We start from the raw sequence: 22,327 nt of genomic DNA on the forward strand, positions 1-22,327 counted from the left end.
GATTCCACTGTCATCAGAGCTGGGTGTAGTGTTCTATAGATATTGATTAGGTAAAGTCTGTTCAACTATTAAAGATCTTTCTTGATTTTTGTTCGTTCTGTCATTTAGAGAGAGAGGTGACAGTGTTAATTTCCAACTAGGGCCATAGATTTCTCATTTTTGTTCGGCCGACTCTTAAACATATCTAATGGTGCTCTGGTGCACAGACTTAGGGCAGTCCTTTCTTCCTGTGGGATTGACCCGTTCATCCTCGGGAAATGTCCTTTAACTGTTACGAACGCTCACTGCCTTAAGGTCTGGTACTGATACAGGTGTGGTCAGTGTTTGCACAGGGCGATTTTTCCCACCGTTCAGCCTCAGTTTCTGTTTCTTTGTAGTTAAAGTGAGACTCTTGCAATCAGGAAGTTGTCTGGTTTTGGTCTTGCATTCAGTCTGATGGTCCTGACCTTTCAACCGGAGCATTTAGATCTGCATACGTTTAACGTAACTGATGCGGTTGAGTTTCCGTCTGTCTTTACTTACATTTTCGAAGGGCTCAGAATTCTAGTTTGGTAGTTCTTTCTGCTGGCTGTTTGTGACATTTTTTTCCCTTTGGTTTTTAGCAGTGTGTGTATACGTGAATTTTTTTTTTTTTAACCTCACTTTGGGTCTGAGGTTTTTCAGTGTGTGAATTGATGTCTTTATTCATTTTGGAAAATTCCTGGCTACCATGCTGTTCCCTCTCTGCTTTTTCTCAGGAACGCCCTAACACGTGGGGCAGAGCCAGGTGGCGGACCCGGGTCAGGTTACTCACGCTGCACAGGCACAGCCCCGGTCCAGAGGGCAGAGCCAACAAGGTGTAGGCACAGCTTGTTGCAGCAGGGTCTGGGGTGGGGGCTTCTGCAGGGACATGATGGGCATCACAGAAGTTTTGTGAGGACAGAGGGCATGGGGAGGATCCCCACCTGGTCTGGACGCCCTAGGGGTGGGACATCTGTGTTAGCAGCGACTCCGGATGCAGGCAGAGTCACAGCCCCCCACCCCCAATCTTACAGGTGGATGGGGCAGGGAGACAACTGCAGAGAGAAGAGCCAGATCTCAAAGCTGCCAGGGTCCCCTCCCACCACCCCTGACCGGAAGAAGCACGCAGGTCAGGATGGTTTCGTTTCTTTCCTTTATTTAAAAAAATCATTTGGGGGTCTGGTGTGAGGGGGGCACACCTTTCATGGCTTGGGGAGGACAGTTTCCGGAAGGGATCACTGGGGTGAAAACGCGGTGGGGGAAGGACTGGGGGGGACTTAGGGGAGGGGCTCCGCCCTCCAGCACCTCTGGACCTAGAGCTCACTCAGAGGCCGGGTGGGGCGGGGCTTCGGTATGTACAGGGGGCGGGGCCAGCCGGGGGTCGCGGCCACCAAGGCAGGCCCCGCACCATTTGCCCCCCTGGGCAGATCAGGTCGGGAGTTCCTGCCCGCAGCTGCAGGGGCCCTTCTCTGGGCGGGCCAGGGCCTGGCAGAAAGCCAGCCTGTGGGACCTCGAGGGGGGCTGGGCCAGCGTGCTGGGGGCCAGGGTCAGGGCGGCCCAAGCAACCCCAGTGAATAGACCAGGACGCCACACGCCGCCTCCTACCAGAGAAATGGGGACCCAAGATGCATTGCTATGTGCGGTTAGAACAAACATGAGACGGAATCCTATTTGAATCCTGTGGTCAGGCGGTTGGTCAGGTGGCCCTGAGCTGCAGGGACGGCGTGTGGGACCCCCCACGTCCAAGGCCCCGGGGGGACACTTGGCTCAGGGCGGGTCCGGGCCAGCCCTGCCCACCCCCCCACGTCCTGAAGGACCGCATCACAGCCCCTGCCCGGCTCCCCCGAGCAGGGAGTGAAGACCCTCTCCTGACGCCCAGAAACGTGGCAGGGGGCGCGGTACGGGGTGGGGGCGGCCTACTTGCATCAGGTGGCTTCGGGGACCGGGCGGCCTAGGTGTAGAAGATGACCTCGGGGATCTGGCCGTCCTCCACGGACGTGCCGTTGTTGTTCCCCGCCGCATAGCAGAAGGTGAAGCACGTCTTGGCCCCCGTCGTGGGCGACTCGTGGGTCACCTTGCGCAGGCCCTTGGTGCCATAGTGGGAGTCTGGGCCCTGGGTGGGAACAGTCCCTGCGGTCAGGCACCCAGGGCCCCAGGAGGGCGGGGGCTGGGGGGGGCCCAGGGTGAGGAGGGGTGGGGGGCAGCAGAGCCCCTCCCCAGGGCATCTGTGCTGTGGGGGGTGTCGGGGGGGATGGGGGACGGCAGAGCCCCTCCCCAGGGTGTCTGTGCTGTGAGGGGGGGCCGGGGGGGATGGGGGGTGGCAGAGCCCCTCCCCAGGGTGTCTGTGTTGTCGGGGGGGGGGGGGGGGGGGGGATGGGGGGCGGCAGAGGCCCTCCCCAGGGTGTCTGTGCTGTGGGGGGTGTGGTGGGGGGGGGATGGGGCAGCAGAACCCCTCCCCAGGGTGTCTGTGCTGTGGGGGGTGGGGGGTCGGGGGGTGGCAGAGCCCCTCCCCAGGGTGTCTGTGCTGTGGGGGGGGGGGGGGTCGGGGGGCGGCAGAGGCCCTCCCCAGGGTGTCTGTGCTGTGGGGGGTGTGGGGGGGGGGGGGGGATGGGGCGGCAGAGCCCCTCCCCAGGGTGTCTGTGCTGTGGGGGGGGGGGGGTCGGGGGGCGGCAGAGCCTCTCCCCAGGGTGTCTGTGCTGTGGGGGGGGGGGTGGTCGGGGGGCGGCAGAGCCTCTCCCCAGGGTGTCTGTGCTGTGGGGGGGGGGGGGTCGGGGGGCGGCAGAGCCTCTCCCCAGGGTGTCTGTGCTGTGGGGGGACGGCAGAGCCCCTCCCCAGGGTGTCTGTGCTGTGAGGGGGGGCCGGGGGGGATGGGGGGCGGCAGAGCCCCTCCCCAGGGTGTCTGTGCTGTGGGGGGGGGTCGGGGGGCGGCAGAGCCTCTCCCCAGGGTGTCTGTGCTGTGGGGGGACGGCAGAGCCCCTCCCCAGGGTGTCTGTGCTGTGGGGGGGGGGTCGGGGGGCGGCAGAGCCTCTCCCCAGGGTGTCTGTGCTGTGGGGGGGGGGGGGGGTCGGGGGGGGCGGCAGAGCCTCTCCCCAGGGTGTCTGTGCTGTGGGGGGACGGCAGAGCCCCTCCCCAGGGTGTCTGTGCTGTGAGGGGGGGCCGGGGGGGATGGGGGGCGGCAGAGCCCCTCCCCAGGGTGTCTGTGCTGTGGGGGGGGATGGGGGGCAGCAGAGCCCCTCCCCAGGGTGTCTGTGCTGTGGGGGGGGGATGGGGGGCGGCAGAGCCCCTCCCTAGGGTGTCTGTGCTGTGGGGGGGGGGTCGGGGGGTGGCAGAGCCCCTCCCCAGGGTGTCTGTGTTGTGGGGGGGGGATGGGGGGCGGCAGAGGCCCTCCCCAGGGTGTCTGTGCTGTGGGGGGTGTGGGGGGGGGGGGGGATGGGGCGGCAGAGCCCCTCCCCAGGGTGTCTGTGCTGTGGGGGGGGGGGGGGGGTCGGGGGGCGGCAGAGCCTCTCCCCAGGGTGTCTGTGCTGTGGGGGGACGGCAGAGCCCCTCCCCAGGGTGTCTGTGCTGTGGGGGGGGGGTCGGGGGGCGGCAGAGCCTCTCCCCAGGGTGTCTGTGCTGTGGGGGGGGGGGTCGGGGGGCGGCAGAGCCTCTCCCCAGGGTGTCTGTGCTGTGGGGGGACGGCAGAGCCCCTCCCCAGGGTGTCTGTGCTGTGAGGGGGGGCCGGGGGGGATGGGGGGCGGCAGAGCCCCTCCCCAGGGTGTCTGTGCTGTGGGGGGGGGGTCGGGGGGCGGCAGAGCCTCTCCCCAGGGTGTCTGTGCTGTGGGGGGACGGCAGAGCCCCTCCCCAGGGTGTCTGTGCTGTGGGGGGGGGGTCGGGGGGCGGCAGAGCCTCTCCCCAGGGTGTCTGTGCTGTGGGGGGGGGGGGGGGTCGGGGGGCGGCAGAGCCTTTCCCCAGGGTGTCTGTGCTGTGGGGGGACGGCAGAGCCCCTCCCCAGGGTGTCTGTGCTGTGAGGGGGGGCCGGGGGGGATGGGGGGCGGCAGAGCCCCTCCCCAGGGTGTCTGTGCTGTGGGGGGGGGTCGGGGGGCGGCAGAGCCTCTCCCCAGGGTGTCTGTGCTGTGGGGGGGGGGGGGTCGGGGGGCGGCAGAGCCTCTCCCCAGGGTGTCTGTGCTGTGGGGGGACGGCAGAGCCCCTCCCCAGGGTGTCTGTGCTGTGAGGGGGGGCCGGGGGGGATGGGGGGCGGCAGAGCCCCTCCCCAGGGTGTCTGTGCTGTGGGGGGGGATGGGGGGCGGCAGAGCCCCTCCCCAGGGTGTCTGTGCTGTGGGGGGGGGGGTCGGGGGGTGGCAGAGCCCCTCCCCAGGGTGTCTGTGCTGTGGGGGGGGGGGGGGGGGGGCCAGCGCGGCAGACGCCCCCACCGCGACACACTACATAGGCACCCTATAGTTGCGCCCACTAGAGGCGGATCCCGGACAGGCCCAGGGCTCACCTTGAGTGTGGCGCAGGCTGTGTAGTTGACGTTGGGCAGCATTTCCACCGGCTCCTTGAACATGACCCGGAAGGTGCTGGCGGAGCCATCACAGCTGAAACCCGTGTCGTTCTGGCCCAGGACGGTGTTGCTGTCCGTGTGGATGATCTGCGGGGGCGGGGGGGGGAGGGGCAGGAGCCGGCGCTGCTCACCAGGGCCCCCCACCCCCACCCCCGCGGGGCCCCTCAGAGGCCGACGGGGGGCCGGGGGGGCCACGCGAGGAGTCCAGCCTGGGACCCGCGCGGAGGCGACGGGGGCGGGGCGGGCACCTGGATGTTCACTTGGTAATCGGTGGGCCCGTGGATGGAGCCGTACAGCCCGAAGCCAACCACGAAGATGCGCTTGTTGACCGAGAACCTGAGCCGCGGACACAGGGGATGCTGAGCCGCCGGGCCGGCCGCCTTGGCCGGTCCCGCGAGAGCGGCCGCAGGGGGCGGCGCCCCACCCGGTGCCGCGGGGACCCCGGCCGCGCCTGGCCCACCTGATGCGGTCGCTCGTGCCGCTGTAGCCCCAGCGGCTCTCCACCTGCTGGAAGCGGTTGATGCTGCACTCCTTCCCGCGGAGGCAGCAGCGAGGCCGGTCGATGAAGTCGACGCGCGGCTTGGGGTTGACGGTGAAGTGCAGGAAGAGGCTGACCGCCTCGCGGTCCACGAGGATGCCCGACTGCGCGGGCCCTGCGGGCACAGGGGGCGGAGGTCGGGCTGGCGGCTGGGGAGGGCGGGCAGGGTGGGTGGCGGTGAGCCTCCAAGGGCACCAGAGTGAAGATGCCGGGGGCGGGCAGCCCTGGAGCAGGACGGCCCCTCCCTGCATGGGGGAGGGGGGAAGGGGGAGGGAGTCCGATTCATGGCCTCACTCAGCAACCCCGCGGCCCAGGTTGCCCACCTAGCACACGGCCACCCCTGCCCTGCGCACGTGGGGCCGCCCGCTGCCAGGGCGTGACTCCCCGGACAGGCCCCGAGCCGGAGGGGCTCCAGGAGGTGGAAGCAGAGGAGGACAGGCGGCGTGGGGGGGGACTCCCCTCGACCCCCCCCCCCCGACCCCCCCCCCTCCCCGCAGGCTCACGAGAATCCTTAAGCTCTGAGCCGGTTTCTGCAGGCTGCCCCAGGGCTGCTCGGTCCCCCCGCTCCTGTGCCCTGGCCCCAGGGCCTCTACGTGAGTAAGGAGGATACAACCGGGAGACAGAACGGTAACCAGGGCTTTTTAATCTCTGCACAGAAAACGCAGAAGGAGCTACAGGAGGCCGCGGCTGGGGCACACTTAGCTGGGGGGGGGGGGGTCTTCGGAGGGTTTTTTCAGACTTCCCTCTAGGTCTCTTATATTTAGGGGTACCTGAGAAGCAGGACACTTCTCTAAAACATGCTGAGTAACAAGGGACACCCATCACGGAGGAACGGAACCGGAAAGCCCGGCTCAATCCAAGAGGACACACACAGTGTCCTTCCCCGCGATTTCGGCAGAGCAGGGGCCAGGACTGGGCTACCTCAGCCTGGGGGACGCACACGGTCCGGGGGGGGGGGGGGGGGGAGGTGGACACGGGGTGGCGGCAGGAAGCAGCAAACACTCCCCTCCCAGGGTGAGGGGGTGGGCCGGGTCACAGGGGCCTGGGACCCCACTGGGTTTGGCTGCCAGGTGGGCCGGGGGGCCTCCAGGAGAGTGCTGGGGGCACCAGTCTGGAGGGGTCCAGCTAGGTTCACACAGGGAGGGGTCTTAGGATGGGACGGTGCAGCCTGGAGCCTGGCCCCCTGAGCCACGTCCAGGTAACATCTGGGGCCCTCATGACCGGGGTGCTCCTGGCCCCAGTGACAGCCCCCATCCATCCTGGAGAACGACCCAGCCCCGGTCGGAAGTGGCCAGGCCCCCACAGTCACCACCTACTGCCAGAGCCTGGCACACGGGAGGCACTAAGTGATGAGCAAGCGATCCCGGAACACAGAGCCTCACCCCAGCACTGACACCACTATGGACGAACAGACGCGACGCAGGGGACCCTGTCACATCCAAATTTCAGATCAAAGAGAGCTAATCTCGGGGGGTAAATCTGTCCCAGGGAGCACAGACAAGAGACTCATGCTACACGGTCCCAAACAGCCCTAACCGGGGACGGGGGTGCACCGGCCAGGCCACCGGCAGTGACGCAGCCTCACCCAGGACCCTCCAGCCCCGCAGGGGAGGGCTGGCTCTAGGTCCGCTGCGGGAGCCGCATCCACACGGGACAGGAGGCACGGCCGGCTGCCCCCGCGTCCGCCCGGGGCCGAGCCCCCCACCCCACCCCCCACAGGCTTGTCAAGGATGCTGATGCCAGAGCCTGGCCCCTGGGACGCCGGCCCCAGCCCCGGGGGGACCAGCGCGCAAACGCAGACACGCGACGCAGAAGGAAGGGAACCCAGGCGCCGATCTGGCGGCATCCGCGGGGCCTTCCGTCCTCACACGTGGACCCTCGCCGTCCAGCTCTCGGGGCGGGTCACACCTGGGGTCCCCGGGGGTCAGGCTCCCGCCGAGCGGCCCCCGCCCCCTGACAGTTACCTGCAGCGAACTCCTCGATGGTCATGAGCGGGAAGCGGATGAGCGCGAGCGCCTTGCCCAGCACCTTGCGCTTGTTCTCGGGCGTCACCTGCAGCTGCTGCCGCTGGCACTCCGCCTCGGCCCAGCGCACGACCGCGTTGAACAGGCGCACCTCCCGGATGCCCAGCGTGTCCCGCTCCAGCACGGCCACCAGCGTGTCTGTGGGAGGGGCCGGCTCAGCGCAGATGCCCCTCCCCCTCGCGGCCGCGCTCGTCCCGCCCCCCTACCCACGCCGGCGCGCCTCACGCCTCACCCAGGTCGATGTCCGTGAAGCCCTCGGCGGTGATGGCGTCGGCCGTGTTCTTGTCGATGTTCTCCAGGCACAGGCTGGCCAGCTGCGGCTCGTCGAAGAGTCGTGCCTGGAAAGAGGGAGCGCGTCAGCCGCGGTGGGAGGCACGCCCCCCCACCCCCACCCCGCTGCCGCTCTGACCCTGTCGCAGTCTCCCAGTGTCTCGAGGTAGGTGGACAGGACACGCCCCTGGGGGGAGGGGGGGGGGAGGGGCCCTGAACGGCCCGCGCACTTCCCAGCACCGGAGACCGCGCCGAGACCGCGCCATCGGGAACCTGCCCGAAGGGTGGGGGAACCAGGAGCCCAGAAGATTCCGGCCCCTTCCACCCAGCACGACCCCTACAGCCTGGGGCCGGCGTGGCCGCAGCTCTGAGCCCCGCGGGCCCAGCTCCAGCCTGTCAGGGCAACGCAGTGAGGGGTCCGGGACCCCCAGGGAGAGGGACACCCCCCCCCACCCCCGCCAGCCCCTGCGCAGCCGCTCTGGGCCTGACCAGCCCCACCTGGCCACGCCCGGCCCCCTGGAAAAGGGAAAAACGCAGGCGGAAAATCTTCAGTCAACAAGTGCCAGGTGCCCGCCCGTGAAGGGCCTGCGAGGGCACCAGGTCAGGAAGGGGGGGGGGGGGGGCAAAATTTAAGGGACATCAAAAATTCAGGGATCCACCCCCATCTCAGGTCCTCGCCCTTGCCCCCCCCACCCCCCCCCCATCCCCGCAACCTATCCGCACCTGCGTGCTCGCGCCTGGCCCTTCCCCTCCCCCACACCTTCCTCCTCAACCCAAGTCCGCGCGCACCTCCTCCCCAGGCCCCCAACCCTGCGCCTTCGCCCAGCCCACCCGCGTTCTCGCCCGCCCCCCGGCGCCCCCCAAACCCTCGTCTCCGCCGCCTCTCCCACCTCGCGCACCTTGGTCTCCGCCGCGTCCCAGCGTCCTCCCACCCGCGTCCTCGCCAGGTCCCAGCGCCCTCACCTGCCCTCCCCGCAGCACACCTGCGCCCTCTGTGGGCGGCGCGGCCGCGCCTGTAGCCTCGCGCGCCCTCGGCCTGGCCCCGCCCCCGCGTCCTCACCCCTCTCCCCGCCCCTTCATCCTCACCTGGTTCCCCCCCCCCCCCCACGCCTTTGCCCGGCCCCGGCGCACGCACCCGCACCCTCTCTGGAGCAGAGCACCCCGCCGGGTCGCACTGCCCTCCCCAGCCGCCCCCGGGGCCCGGCCCCGCCCCCGCGCACCTGCGTCAGCAGCATGAACGCGTTGTCCGCCCGCAGGTTCTTCTTCAGGAACTCCACGCAGTGGGCCTCGAGCGCCGGCACCGCGTACTTCTTGGCGGTGTACAGCGTGGTCATGACTGTCTCGGGCCCGATCTGAACCTCATCCGAGTAGAGAAACCTGCAAGACAGACGGCTCGCTCGCTCAGACCCCGCCCCACCAACCCGGCCCCGAGGAACCTTCCAGAGCCGGTGTCTTTCGCGCTGTAGCCTACCGACGTGACCCGGCAAAGACCATCTGCCTCGAAACCGGCCAGAGGCTAAGCCACCCGCACTCGGACACCAGAACGCGGGGCCGTGCGGCGACCGGCTTCCTTCCCGGTGACACCCCGATGCGGGGGCACCAGGGCCACCAAGACTCCCCCAGAGGCACCTGCATGGGATCTGCCCTGGGGAGAGCCTGCCACACCTCCGGGCCTGGACGGCAGGCCTGGCTGCAGAGCTCAGCGAGTTCTGGGCGAGCAGAGGACCAGAAACGCCGGCCTGAATCAGACACTCCACACGATGACCGCCCCTCCCGCGACGTGAACTTGGGCTCAATTGAAAAACAACGAGGCAGTGGAGGTACCTCCACTGGCAGAGCTGGCAGGGGGTTCAGGATGCAGCCACAAGGGCAAACACCTGGAAGGGTGTGCCTGCCCTCCTACCGCCCCCCCCCCCCCCCCCCCCCCCCCCCCGCAGAATGTGCCGGAAGCCAAACGCAGCTCCACATATCAACAGCTACGCTCCTGTGGGGTCCGGGAGACCCTGGACCTGAGGAGACCGGGGATGCTGCCGGACCCCCCACAGGACCCCGGACCCAACCCGGAAGTCAGCAGTGCAGGGGTGGGGGGGGACGGCCAGGACCGGTGCCAGGAGACGGCTGAGCCTTTCACACACCAGTTATGACAGTGTCCACCCTCTTGGGGGCAGCCCAGCAAAACTGACTCAAGCCGGGAGAGGTTGGGGGGGGGGGGGACGGCGGGAGAGACAGAGCAGGGAGATTGTAGCCGGAACCCGTATGTCACCAGACTTCCATCTAAACTGTCCCCTGCCGGGGGGTGTGTGTGTGCGTGCGTGCGTATGTGTGTTCTCACGGCTATCACTTTTCTTCTATTCGTTACAATAAAATACAACACAGGGGCGCCTGGCTGGCTCAGTCAGAAGAACACGCAAATCTTGACCTTGGGGTCGTGAATTCGAGCCCCACATGGGGTGTAGAGATTAAATAAACTTAAAAAAATACTTTAATTAAACCATCATAAGCATTTCTACGCATACGCTTCAGCAGCATCGGGCGCACTCACACTGTCCTGCACCCACCCCCGCCATCCGCCCCCAGAACCGTCCATCCCCCCAGACTGAGACCCTGTCCCCACGAAGCACGGACTCCCCACCCCTGGCTCCCACCGTCCGCTCTCTGTCCCTGTGGACGGGACTCCTCCGGGGATCCCCTGTGAGTGGGGTCGCGCGGGACGCGTCCTTTTGTGTCCGGCTCCGGTCACCGCGCACAGCGACCTCCGGGCCCGTCCACGCTGCGGCAGGCGGCGGGACGTGCTTCCTCCCTGAGGCTGGGTCATCCTCCGGGGGTGAATGCACACCCCGTGTTTGTCTGTTACATGCCAGCAGACACTGCGTCCACCTTTCACGGACGCTGCTGCTGTGAAACCGGGGTGCAAGCATCCGTCCGCGCCCCGGCTTCCGGTTACCCGCACAGACATCCGGGAGTGGAACAGCCGGGTCACAGGGTGACTCTACGTTTACGTCTTTTGAGGGGCCTCCAGACTGTTTCCGCGGAGGCCACGAGGGCCCCGATGTCTTCACTTCCTAATTGTTGTTACTTTCCTTTGGCTTTTCTGGCTTTTGGTTTTTTTAGTAATAGGCGCCCTGGTGGGTACGAAGTGGTCGCTTATGGTTTTGTCACCTGTTTTTGTCAATAAAGTTCTATCGGCACACAGCCCCACCCATAGCTTACGAATAGGCCGTGTCTGCTTTTCCGGGAACCGCGGCAGTGTGAGCGGTGGTGACAGAGCCCGTCTGGCCCCAAACGGGCAGTCGGCCGCCCCTGGCCTTAGCGGTCTGAGAAGCTACATAGAGACGCAGCCATGAGATTGTTCCCAAAAGCGCTCCCTGTCACCGGGAAGACGCTGGGGGCAGCGCACAGGACCAACCACGTCAGCGTCAAGGACTAAGGGGCATCCACAGACGGAACCAACCGGAACAAAATTCTCCCCAGGGGCAGGGGGGTTCAGGGACACCAGCTGGGGGGCACAGCCAAGAAGCACATGGCCTCGGACACGGCAGACGGGAGGCAGGTCTGTTCTGTCCCTTATGCTCTTCTGGAACCTTCTTTTTTTCCCTTTTCCCTCCCTCCCTTCCTCTCTCTCTTGTGAACCTGTGCCATCTTTATCATTATAAGAGAGAAAAAATAAACTGCTTTTACAAAAACGTTTTAACCGTTCGGGGTAATCTTTAAATTACCCACCGTGATTCACACCCAGCGCTTCTGGAAGCAAGAGAATTGTGCTCGGCTGAGCAAGGAGAACAGTCTGGAAGCTCGGGAGAGCCAGCGGCCAGGCCTCACCTGTGGCCTCTGGCTGCCGGCTGCCTGCGGCCCCCACCCTGGGCATCCACCGTGTTTATTTAAAGTACTTGAGGAGAAATTCTGAGGCTCAAAAAAGGAAAAGCTAGAGGTGGCATTTAACATTCTTGCAACGTCTCACTTCCTCCGAAACTCGTGCCGACTCCAAAAGATGAAGACGGGGACTCGCGCGCACGGCAACGTGGCCGGGCCTCAACACGCGACGCTCAGGGAGGGAACCCGACACGAGAGGCCACGTGGGGTGTGAGTCCGCGTGTGTGAAACGTCCAGAACAGACCCATCCACGGACGGGAAGGGGGCTCGTGGGGGCCGGGGGAGGGGGTGACGGCCGATGGGGACGGGGCTGCTCTTTGGGGCGATGAGAAGGTAGAATGAGGCAGTGGTGAGGGGCACACGACCCCCGCGAATGCCCGCAAAGCGCTCAACAGCACACTGTCAACGGGTGAATCGCACGGTGTGCGAATCACATCTCAATGAAAAGTCTGCGAAAGTGAAAATGGGGTGGGGGCCCCCAGAGCCCACCCCTCACTTCAGAGGCAATTCTGGAGATCTTCGGGGGCTCCGGAGGTGCCGTCCCTGGGGGTCTCTGTACCTTCTTCCTGAACTCTGTGTACTTTCTAGAACGTCAGGCTGGTCCGTCCCACCCCACAGTGTGAAAGATCTAGAAAGTCTTACTTGAGCAGGGCCAGGAAGGCAGCGGGCTCCACGTCGGGCAGCTCGATCTCGGTGGACGTGGTGGCCATCCCCCCGTTGAACATGGCGTCGAAGACAGCACTGCCCACGGCCAGCACGAACCTGGCGTGTCAGAGAAGACCGAGGTTACCCTCCACGTGGCCCTGACTGCTCCCGTTACTGACCCCAGGGGCTGTCGGCGGCAGGGGGGGGGGGCGGCGGTCCCCATAGGAGATGCTGCGGGAGCGACCTCGGCTAGCACCCCGGCAGACCCCGGCCCAGCAGGTCCTGCTGGCAGATGGCTCTAGAAGGCCGCACTCTGGAGCAAGGCTGCTCAGAAGGTTCAGTGGTAACACTGGGCGGGACGAGTGAGGTCACCGGCCCCACGGCAGGATGGCCTCATGCCCCCGCAGCCCCGTCCGCGCATCCGTCCACCCCCCGGCTCTGCACGCACGTCCCGCGCTCAGGTCGTGGGCACGAGGGTCCCGGCCATCCTGAAGTGGGGCAGACACAGTAAGTGCAGGGACAGCCTGACTGTGGGGCAGGAAGAACCCAAGGCCGCGACAGGAGCGAGGGTCAGGGAAGGCTTGGCAGGGGCACCTGAGCGGGGCCGAATCCCCGGGGCAGCCTCGGGAGGCGGTGGCCGCGAGGAGGCCTGCGGGCTCTGTCGCGTGCGGTGTGGCCACTCGGGGACCCCCAAGCCAGCCGGGGACCCTCCAGCAGGACCACGACGTGGGGAGGCCCCCGCGGTGGCCGACCTCAGGGAGGCGCCGCCCGCCCTGCGCTTTGAGCTGTCCACGCACAGCCTCCGGGGCCCACCCCACGTGGCCCAGGCACCGTCCCCGGGACACCCACCCACTCCCGGGTCCACGTGGGGACAAACACAGGGCTCCGAGCGGCCACCCCGGCTCAGAGCCCTCCGGGTCGGCACGCATCTGCAGGCGGGGCGCAGCCAGCCCCCACGTCCTGCTCCCCAGCCTCTGCCTGCCCCAAGCTGAGCAGCCCCCCACCCTTGACGGGCAGAGCACCCCTTCCCCCGGCCCCTCCCTCCCCCTCCCTCGGCGACTCCGGCCCTCGTTTGGGCCACAGTGCGGCACGGCGGCTGGATCCCATCCGAGGACCAGACCCGAGACGGACGGGAACCCGAGTGCAGTGGGGTGAACAGCGTCCCCCCAAAATCCCGTCCGCCCGGCAAGGCAGAACGGGACCTCACTGGGGAACAGTCCTTGTAGAATGTGACTGGTTCGGGCGAGGGCACGGAGGGTGGCCCTAACCCCATGCTGGTGTCTCTGCAAGAGGGGAATCTGGACACGGACACGGGGAAAGGACACGTGAGGACAGAGGCAGAGACTGGAGGAGACGCCTGGACCCCAGGAGCTGGAGGAGGCGGGGGGGGGGGGGCCCTCCAGGGCCTCCGGAGGGAGTGCAGCCCTGCTGACACCAGGACCTCCGACGCCTAGCCCCGGAGCTGGGGCAGGAGACCCCGTGTGGCTCTCGCGCCCCCGAGCTGTAGGTTCCAGCCGCACCGGGTGGGCTCCTGTCCCTGCCGTGGCCAGCCTCGCCCACGTCTTCGGAGGCCCTGGGCTCTCACGCCACCGCGGCAGGTCCCCAGGCCCCGCTGTCCTCCCGCACACGGTCCCTAGATAAGGTGCCTTCCCAGAAGCACCTCAATCTCCTGCTGGAAAACGGATCCAAACACAGAAGAGGCTGCTGACTGTACCCGGCACGTCAGGGCCGAGCCACCCGACGCGGGGCGGACGGGCACGGACCTCACGCACCCCGGGCGTCCCCGCCAGCGGGCAAGGAGTCTGAGATGCGGAGGTGGGCATCAAGCCACAGAAACGAACACGGGGCTCCAATCGAGGACGGCCCAGCAGCGAGGGGATGCCCAGAGCCCGGAGCTTGGTGTCCAAATCCCACACCCACAGAGGGTCCAGGCTCCTTGGAGAAAGGATTCCGGGGCGGGGGGGGGGGGGGGGGGACCCGACGGGCTCGGAGTCTCTTGCGGGGCCAGAAGGAAAGGGCTGCTCCCAACGTGCTGGGGAAACGCGGACGCGGCGCCCACCCGGCGAGCTCGCGGCCGAGCTGGGGACAGAGCGACGGCCGGGGGTCCGTGGGGACTGAACCGAGTGAGCGCCAGCCCTCCCCGCCCCCCCCCCCCCCCCCCCCATCAGGACTCCAGCCAATGAAGCGCAGAAAACGGCCACACGGCGGACACGGAGTAGCCACCGTTTCCGGGGCGGATCCTCAGCCCTCCGCCCGGCAGCCAGCGGGCAAAGCGGAGGAGACACAGGGGGTCTGCCCAGCCCCACGGCGTCCCGCGGGGACAGCGCTCACGGCCACCGGGGAGGGCGCACATCACTGCTCTGTATCCACACACGCGGCAGGGATGGGAGCCGGAGCGGAGGCCACGGCCGTCGAGGAGGCTGTTGACGTCTGGAGCCCGGTACGCCCGGGATCGGTAACAGTTACAAACACACACGCGCGCCTGGCACCAGAGTCCCTAAATACACGAGGCAGAAGCTGAGCGGCACCGGGAGAACGAGGCCACTGGACAACCACGCTGGAGCTTCCGGAACGTTCCGGATGCCGGCAGAGTGGCGGGCAGACCAGACGTCCGCACACAGCCCAGGCCCCGGAGCCTGGCCGCCCCCGGCCGCCAGCAGGAACCGACCAACCTTCCGGGGACCCTGCCTGCACACGTGGGACGTCCTTCGGGGCCAACAGGTGTGCCGGGCAGCGCTGGCGTCGGCCAGAGCGTGGTCTCCAAACACAGCCGACTTCGATTACCAAGCCGCAACCAGAGGAAGTCTGAGAGATCCCCAAATGCTTGCAAATGAACCCACGTGGGAGCAGCCACGGGTCCGAGAAGGAACGCGAGGAAGCGAGGAAAGATCTTGGCTGCAAAGGAGACCACAGTGCGACAGGCCGACCTGAGGGTCGCAGCTCGAAGGACACGCCACGCGTCTATTTAGGGCCCAGGAATCCGCGAGGCGAGCTTCCGCATCAGGAGTCCAGAAAATGGAGAGTAAACCAAACCCACGGAGAGAAGGGAACAGCCAAGGTGGGAACAGGACCTCGTGAAATCGGGCATGGGGATGGCAGGGGGTGCAGAGAAACCACTGGAAACGGGAGGGCCGCGAGGTACCGAAATCAGGAGCAAGGGTGGGAACATCGTTCAGGAACGTAAGGAACACGATCTCACCCCACGGCAAAGCCTGTCCCCAGACGGCTTCACGGGGGACCCCTCCCAATCACGCCGGAAGTGACAGTGACCGCAGGCAGACTCTCCCAGAAAACGGAGACGCCCCCGAGCACGGCTGGCCGCAGATGCCGCGGCCGCGTCGGAAAACAGTCCGGCACTTTCTGAAAATGTCACCTGAGTTACCCTAGAATCCCAACAGTCCGCTCCGAGGTGCTGACCCAAGACCACAGGACCAGATTTGCACACCAGCGTTCACACAGCGTGATTCGTGACAGTGAAAAAAACAGAGCCCACACACCCACCGGCTGGCAAAGGGACAGACGGAGGTCCGTTCGTACCACCGAATTCAGCAATCGCGTGAATTACTTGCCAATAAAAAGAAAAGAGCTGTAGCTGACCTTGAACAACACGGGCTCGAGCGTGCAGGGGCCGCTCACACGCAATAACGAAGGATACCGTAGATGACACAGACAGCGGGCTAAATACGGGGAGGCCTGGCATTCTGGGTGGGGGCGGGGGGGACCTCGGGGGTGGCGGCCGCCAGGGCACAAGGCTTGCACATCTGCACAGACAGCCGTCGGGTCAAACAGACCAGACTCCAGTAACGCCCCGCACCCACACCTCAGGACACCTCTCAGCAGGCGGGGAACAGAGAGGAACTTCAGCGAAGCTGTCCCACTGAGCGCAAAGGTGGCTTGCTTCCACCCCCGTCAGGGGGCGATGCCCCGTGGCCAGAAATGCACCAAGAAAAGCATTAAGCGGCACAAACAGGAGGGACGGAGAGAAATAATCTGCCCACCACATGGTTTCGAATTTGAAAATTCTAGGACTGCACTGCCCAATGTGGTTGCTCCTGGTCACGCAGGGCTATTTAAATTTTTTTCCTTTTTTACATTTTACTGATTTTTGAAAGAGATGGAGAAAGAGAGAGAGAGAGAGAGAGAGAGAGCACGCACGGGCGCGCACAAGTCGGGGAGGGGCAGAGGGAGAGGGAGACACAGAATCCGAAGCAGGGTCCAGGCTCTGAGCCGTCAGCACAGAGCCCGATGCGGGGCCTGAACCCACAAACCGTGAGATCAGGACCCGAGCCAAAGTGGGATGCTTCACCGACTGAGCCACCCAGGGGCCCCCACACAGTGCTATTTAAATCGAAATTAAAATCAGATTAAAGATTCGGGGCGCCTGGGTGGCTCAGTGGGTTGAGCGCCCAGCTCTCGGTTTCACCTCAGGTCATGATCTCACGGCTTGTGAGTTCGAGCCCCTCATCGGGCTCCGTGCTGACGTTGCAGAGCCTGCCTGGGATTCTCTCTCCCTCTCTCTCGGCCTCCCCGCTGCTCGCTGTGTAGGTCTCTCTCTCTCAAAGATAAATAAACTTAAAAAAATGTGTTTAAAGATTATTCACAACAGAGGAAAAAAAAAAAATACAGGAGCAAAAATCAGCAATAAACGTGCAAGAAAACTATATGAAGAAAGCTACAAAGCTATCCTAAGAACACAAATGCCCTAAACAAAGACAGAAAGACCGTGCCCCAGATACTCTGTGTGCTAACCTGCCCGTTCTCCCCAGCCTGGTATCGGAGGGGGACCAACCCCCCCCCCCAATAAATCCCTTGAGCACTTACTTGACAAACAGACTCTAAAGGTCATAAGGGACCACGGGATGCCTGGGGGCCGGCACACTGGCCAACCGCGTGCTTTTGCAAAGAAAGTTTTATTGGAACGCATCCGTGATCATCCACTTGCGTTGACTACAGCACTTCCGTGCTGCTGAGACAGGATTCAGGAAGTGGGACAGACTGTGCAGCCTGAAGAAATCGTCCGCTGTCTGGCCATTTACCTGTGCTGGCTGATGCTGTGCTAGAGCGGCCGTCCCAGCACCACGTTTCAACGACAGTTTGAGGGAAGGGGGAGGGCGGGACGGGAGGGTGATGGGTACTGGAGGGGTCACTGTGTGAGACCGGCTGAAAAAGTCTCGACAGAGAAGAAAAGCGGGAACAAGGGTCCTGGCAGTTCTCAGAACAGAAAGCCACAGTCACCAGAAGCTGTGCTGTCACACGGAGAACACAAACAGATCAATGAAATGAGAAACCCCAGACGGGCTGTTCCACCCGCCAGGCTTCTCCGCGGTGCTACACTTTCCAGGCTGAAGGAATAAAGACATCTGAGGGGCGCTGGGGGGCTCAGTCGGCTGAGCCTCTGACTGGGGCTCGGGTCACCATCGCACGGTTCGTGGGGTCGAGCCCCGCGTCGGGCTCTGCGCTGACGGCTCGGAGCCTGGAACCTGCTTCGGATTCTGTGTGTGTCTCTCTCTCTCTTTCTCAAAAATAAATAAAACGTTAAGAGAGAGAGAACACAAACCACCTCTCAGGTGCTGGTTTTGTGGGTCTCCCCAACTCCCGCAGGAGCTTCCCCACCCCGAGGAGACTCTGTGTTTCCTCGGAGCCAGCCCGGCAAGAGAACGCGGACACTTGCTTCAGGCCGGCCGGGGTGCCGCAGAGCTCCCGGGGTTTGGGGTGCAGCAGGGAAGGAGAGGAGCTAACGCCTGCTCACACAAGCCGCCAACAGCCGCGATGGAAGCACCGGGCATCAGATTAGAAGGAAAAAGTGACGGAAAAGGCAGTGCAGGCGGAGGGCTGCCCAGAGCCTTGGGACGGGACGAGGGGCCAGGGCCGGTCAGCACTCGTGTCCCCCGCCCCAGGTCAGCCTGCGCCCAGAGCCCACGGCCACTCTGAGCCCTGGCCCGTGCCGCTCCCCGAACCCGGGCCCCGGCGGGGCCACACCGAGGCGCCTTTCTCGAAGTCCGTGAGAGCCCCTCCCCCACGCCGCTTTGTGGCCTGAACCCCAGACGCGGCTCCCGTGCCACCACATCCTCTCCCTGCCCCAGGACGCCACCCAGGGCCCCAGGTGGCGTTTGGTCACCCCCTTGGGCTCTGCTAGGCTGTGACAGCTTTCACGACCTTGAGAGCCTCCAGGATGAGCCACCCCAGCTGGCCCGCGGTGTGTCCCCGATTGTGGGATGTTTTCCTGCAGTCAGTCTGGTTTCCCGGGGCTGGACAAGTCTAAACGAGATTTCATCCTCTCCCAGGCCCGGAGGCTCGGAGCCCTCCAGGTCAAGGTGTGACCGCCTCCTCTGGGGGGCTCCAGGGAAGGGTCCTTCCTTCCTCTCCCAGCTCTGGGGGGCTCCAGGCATTCCTTGGCCTCGTCCCTCCAGTGCCTGCCCCCCGTGGTCATCACGTGGCTTCTCCTCTGGGTCTCTTATGGAAGACCCTTGTCATTGGGTTTAGAGCCCCCCCCAGAGAATCCAGGGTGAGCTCATCCCCAGACCCTTAACTTGGTCATACCTACAAAGACTTTTTCCATGTACGGTCACACTCATAGGTATCACAGGCTAGGACGGGGACACACCTACACCTGGAGGTGAGGGGCCCTTCTGGTCCCATCCTATCAGGGGCCCCCGCAGCCACTCAGCATCTCTCAGAAGGTGACCTTGACCCCTGGCTAAGGTGGGGGTCTGCCGGGTTTCTCCACGGTCAGGTTACCCTCGTCCGCTTTCCACTCACTTCTTTACAAGCGAGTCCCGAGTGCAGCCCCCGGGAGCGGCGTGGCAAGCGGCCCCCCGCGTCTTTTCAAGCCCCGGATTACATCCCCGCCTCTACTGAAGCTCGCCCTGGACCACTGTCATAAGCACTTGCTTGGGTCACTGAGTCGATCCTCCCAGAGGTCCTGGGATGGAGGCATCTGAGCGGTCAATCCCAGTTCACCGGTGGGGAAACTGAGGCACAGGAAGCCCAGGGTCACCCGTGGGCAGCACCCACCTGGTCGCCGCAGGGAAAGCGTCACCAACGTGTAGGAAATAACAACCCAAAGGCAGAACCTTCTACGGTGAAGACCAAACCGCGGGGCATTACCGCCAGGACAACGGGGACAAATGCCATCGGCCTGACCCAGACCCCCTCTGGACGTCAAACACACGGCCAGGGAGTCTGCGGGGCCCAGGCGACGACTGACGCCTGCAGGGACCAGCAAGGTGAGCCAGGGAGCCAGGCCGCTGGCAGGAGAAGCCACAGGCCCAGTGGGCAGGCGGGCGTGGGGGCAAAGGTCAGCATGTAGGCACGTACCCTCCGTGCCCAGACCCCACTTTCAGGGTGGCTCCCTGCAGCCCTTCCTCAGCACCCACCTCCCCCCCCATCCACACACCACCCCTAGGCCATCATCACGCCCCCCCTCCCCCCCCCCACCGCATCACTCAACCCCTGCGAGCCACAGACCCCAGACCCACACGTGGCCTCTGGCCGGCTCTCTGCCAAGTGCATCAGCCCTCCACGAGCATCCCTGCCACACCTGCCCTTCTCCAGGATGCTGGAGCCAGGGTCTAGGGGGCCACAGCCGCGGCCCCCCACCGCACCAGGGAGAGGCACCTCCTCCCAAGGGAAGCCGGACCCTCTGCCTCCCATTTCTACCCTCCCGCCAAGCGCCTGCGGCCTCCACCCCCAGCCGGTCCACCCTTCAAGGCAGATGCGGTCACTCAGGCCCACGGTGCCCCTGCCCCTGCTGTGGCTCCCGAGTGCCCACCTGGACTCCAGACGGCCCCTCCCCTCGCCCTGCTCAGCACAGCGGCTCAGGTACGATTCCTGTCACCACCCCCCAGACCCCGGGTCTCCGATTCTCATTAAGTCTCACTAGAGACCACGCCCGGCTGACCTTACTCTCCGGCCATTTCCTACCACACCCCTCGCTCCAGGCCTGGGCCACTGGCTGCCCGCCCACTTCTCCAGAGCCCCTGCAGGGCCACACCCTTCACGCCTCTGGGGGCCCCACGCCCACTGCCTCAGCTCAATCGAGGACAGGAGGACAGGCCGAGGACAGGCGCTAAGGTCACTGGTGCCTGGGGGCCCCTGGCTCCCCCTGAGGTTGCCCCCCCACCTGCCTGTGGGGTTTCCAGCCACACCCACCTGACCCAGTCCCCAAAGAGCTTGGGTCAAGCAGGTGGGAGCTCGTGCAGCCTCGCCTTACTTATTCTGCTCCCCGAAGGTGGTGAAGGAGACCAGGCCTGGCTGACCAGTTATGTAGGAGCATGACGGGCCTCAGGGACGCCTGGGGGCGGGGGGAGGGGGTGGGGGCTCATGGGCAGCACACAGACCAGGCCCCTACTCTAGATTGGGTGGGGGTGAGGCCCATGTCGGCGACTCTGGAGAGAGCTGCTCGCACACAGGGGAGGGAGGAGCCACGGGAGGTCCTGGGGACCCAACCACAGGCCTGGAACGTTCTGCAGACAGGAATCTAGATCCAGTTGTACATAAATAACCAGGAAAAAGCCGGAAAGAAAAATCTCGAAGGCACAGGTTAAATAAAGGCCACAGGCCAGAAAGGCAGGGAGAACCCCTCGCAGCAGGCTGGGGAACACTCCCGGCGAGTACAAGAAACGCCCCCGGCCCCCCTCCTCTGATGTCACACACACCCCCTCCCCCATCAGCGAGCCCCCGTCCGTCCCTGGGGAGCAGAGTCAGGGAGCAGAGTCAGGAACACCGGCAGTGGACTGGGAGTCTGACGTCAGCCCCGCCCTGCCCGGGGGTCTGGGGGCTGGGTCCTGGAGACTGGCTAGAAGCACAGGTCAACAACGTCCCCTTTTTCAGAGAGGCCGGGGACTGGGGTGTCACTTGAGGGGCTTATGTGGGTTCAGGAGGCAGGAGTCTGGCGGGGGCCTGGGGGTCACCACAGGGGAAGCACGGGACATTAGGTGCAGGAGGTCACTGGGGCAGGACGGAGGGGCCTAGAGGTGGCAGGAGCTGGTGGGGGTGGCTGGGTGGCCGTGCCTGGAGATCCTGGCCTGGGTGGCAGGGTCCGGCATCCTAAAGCCAGGAGCCTCTGCTGGGAGTGGAGAGGTGGGGGTCCCAGGGCCAGGGTGTAGCTAGCACCAGAGGGCTGAAGGGTAGATGGGGGCCCGGCAGGGTCACGGGGCTCTGGCCAAGCGGGTCCCAGGGGACCTGGGGGTGGCAGGGCGCAGGAGGGTCCGGAGGACGGTCGGTCCCTGGAGCGGTTGGGTCCTGGGGTGGCGGGGGCCCGGGGGTGGCGGGGCCCGGGGGGCGGCGGGGCCCGGGGCCCGGGGCCCGAGGACGGCGGGGCCCACCTGTGCGCGGGGATGCGCTGCGCGCCGAGCCCCTTGCCCACCAGGAAGTGCACGTCGCAGAGCACCTCGTTGTTGAAGAGGAAGGCGAAGCGCTCCTTCAGCGTGGGCTTGGTGGCCTGCCAGTTGTAGACGGGCTCGCGCAGCAGCGCCGCCGCCCCCGGCTCCTCGGCCGCCCGCTCCCCGCCCGCCGCGGCCTGCGCGCCCGGCCCCGACCCGGGTCCCGGTCCCGGTCCCGGAGCGGGGGGCGGCCCGGGGGCGGCGGGGGCCGGGGCGGCGGCGGCGGCGGCGGCGGCGGCGGCAGCGGCGGCGGCCGCGTTGCCGGGGGCGGCGGCGGCGTTGGCGCTGGGCCCGGGGCCGCCCCCCGCACCCGGGCCGACCCCCGGCGGGCACGACGCGCGCCCGCCGCTCCCACCCGCCGCCATCTTGTCGGTGCGGCGGCCGCGGGGCGGGGCGGGCGGGAGGAGGGCGGGGAGTCCGGAGGGGAGGGGGAGGGGAGGGCGGGGAGCCGGGAGGGGAGGAGACGGGAGGGGCGGGGAGCCCGGAGGGGAGAGGGAGGAAAGGGGAGGGGTGAGCAGGGAGCTGGGAGGGGAGGGGGAGAGGAAGGCGGGGCGGGTGGAGGAGGGATGGGGGAGGGGAGGGGAGGGGAGTGGAGGGGGAGGCGAAGGCGGGGAGATGGGAGAGGAGGGGGCGGGCGGGAGGAGGAGGAAGGAGGGAAGGGAGGAGGAGGAGAAGGAGGGAGCTGCGGGCCGAGGGGGAGCGGGGATGGATGGAGGGGGGCGGAAGGGGAGGAAGAAAGAACCCAGGTACCTGATAGGCAGTGCGGACCGGACTGGAACCCCCAAACTGCTAACCACACCCATAGTGTCAGACTGCCCGAGTGCCCTGAAGAGGGACACCGGGAAGTCCTTGGGCGACCTGGGGTAGGGGTCAAAACCCAGAGCTTCAGCCTGGGGGAGGGGTTCCTGGAGGGAAGGATGCTGACCGGTGACCAGGGGTCAAGATGAAGAAGCCAGGGCGAGCCTCTTCCAGGTCCTGAGCCTGGTCAAGGTGGCCGGAAAGCTGGGTAGAGCGGTCAGGGCCAGCAGCCCCATTGGTGGGCGCGAGGCCCTCTCGC

The 22,327-nt window shown here is 65.9% G+C and overlaps 1 protein-coding gene and 1 long non-coding RNA gene across 3 annotated transcripts; one reads left to right on the top strand and one right to left on the bottom strand.

Annotated features, from left to right (window-relative positions):
- Positions 1 to 1,136: 1,136 nt before the first annotated feature.
- Positions 1,137 to 21,650, bottom strand: BTBD2 (BTB domain containing 2). 2 transcript variants are annotated; one of them, XM_045491301.1, is made up of 10 exons: positions 21,214 to 21,650; positions 11,885 to 12,004; positions 8,593 to 8,749; positions 7,335 to 7,440; positions 7,043 to 7,240; positions 5,001 to 5,193; positions 4,789 to 4,876; positions 4,481 to 4,627; positions 1,921 to 2,113; positions 1,137 to 1,601 (listed from the first exon to the last, which is right to left on the bottom strand). In XM_045491301.1, exons 1-9 carry the CDS (start codon positions 21,633 to 21,635, stop codon positions 1,952 to 1,954), a joined length of 1,593 nt encoding a protein of 530 aa, XP_045347257.1. In that variant the 5' UTR covers positions 21,636 to 21,650; the 3' UTR covers positions 1,137 to 1,601; positions 1,921 to 1,951. The 2 variants fall into 2 exon arrangements, with proteins under 2 accessions (XP_045347257.1, XP_045347256.1); XM_045491300.1 differs by having other exon boundaries at positions 1,137 to 2,113.
- LOC123605038 lies at positions 5,590 to 16,220 on the top strand. The gene is made up of 3 exons (XR_006715557.1): positions 5,590 to 6,056; positions 13,810 to 13,812; positions 16,210 to 16,220. It is a non-coding gene; the product is annotated as an uncharacterized LOC123605038 (long non-coding RNA).
- Positions 21,651 to 22,327: the final 677 nt, after the last annotated feature.

The sequence above is a fragment of the Leopardus geoffroyi genome, chromosome A2 (genome assembly GCF_018350155.1).
Source record: "Leopardus geoffroyi isolate Oge1 chromosome A2, O.geoffroyi_Oge1_pat1.0, whole genome shotgun sequence".
Classification (NCBI taxonomy): domain Eukaryota; kingdom Metazoa; phylum Chordata; class Mammalia; order Carnivora; family Felidae; genus Leopardus; species Leopardus geoffroyi.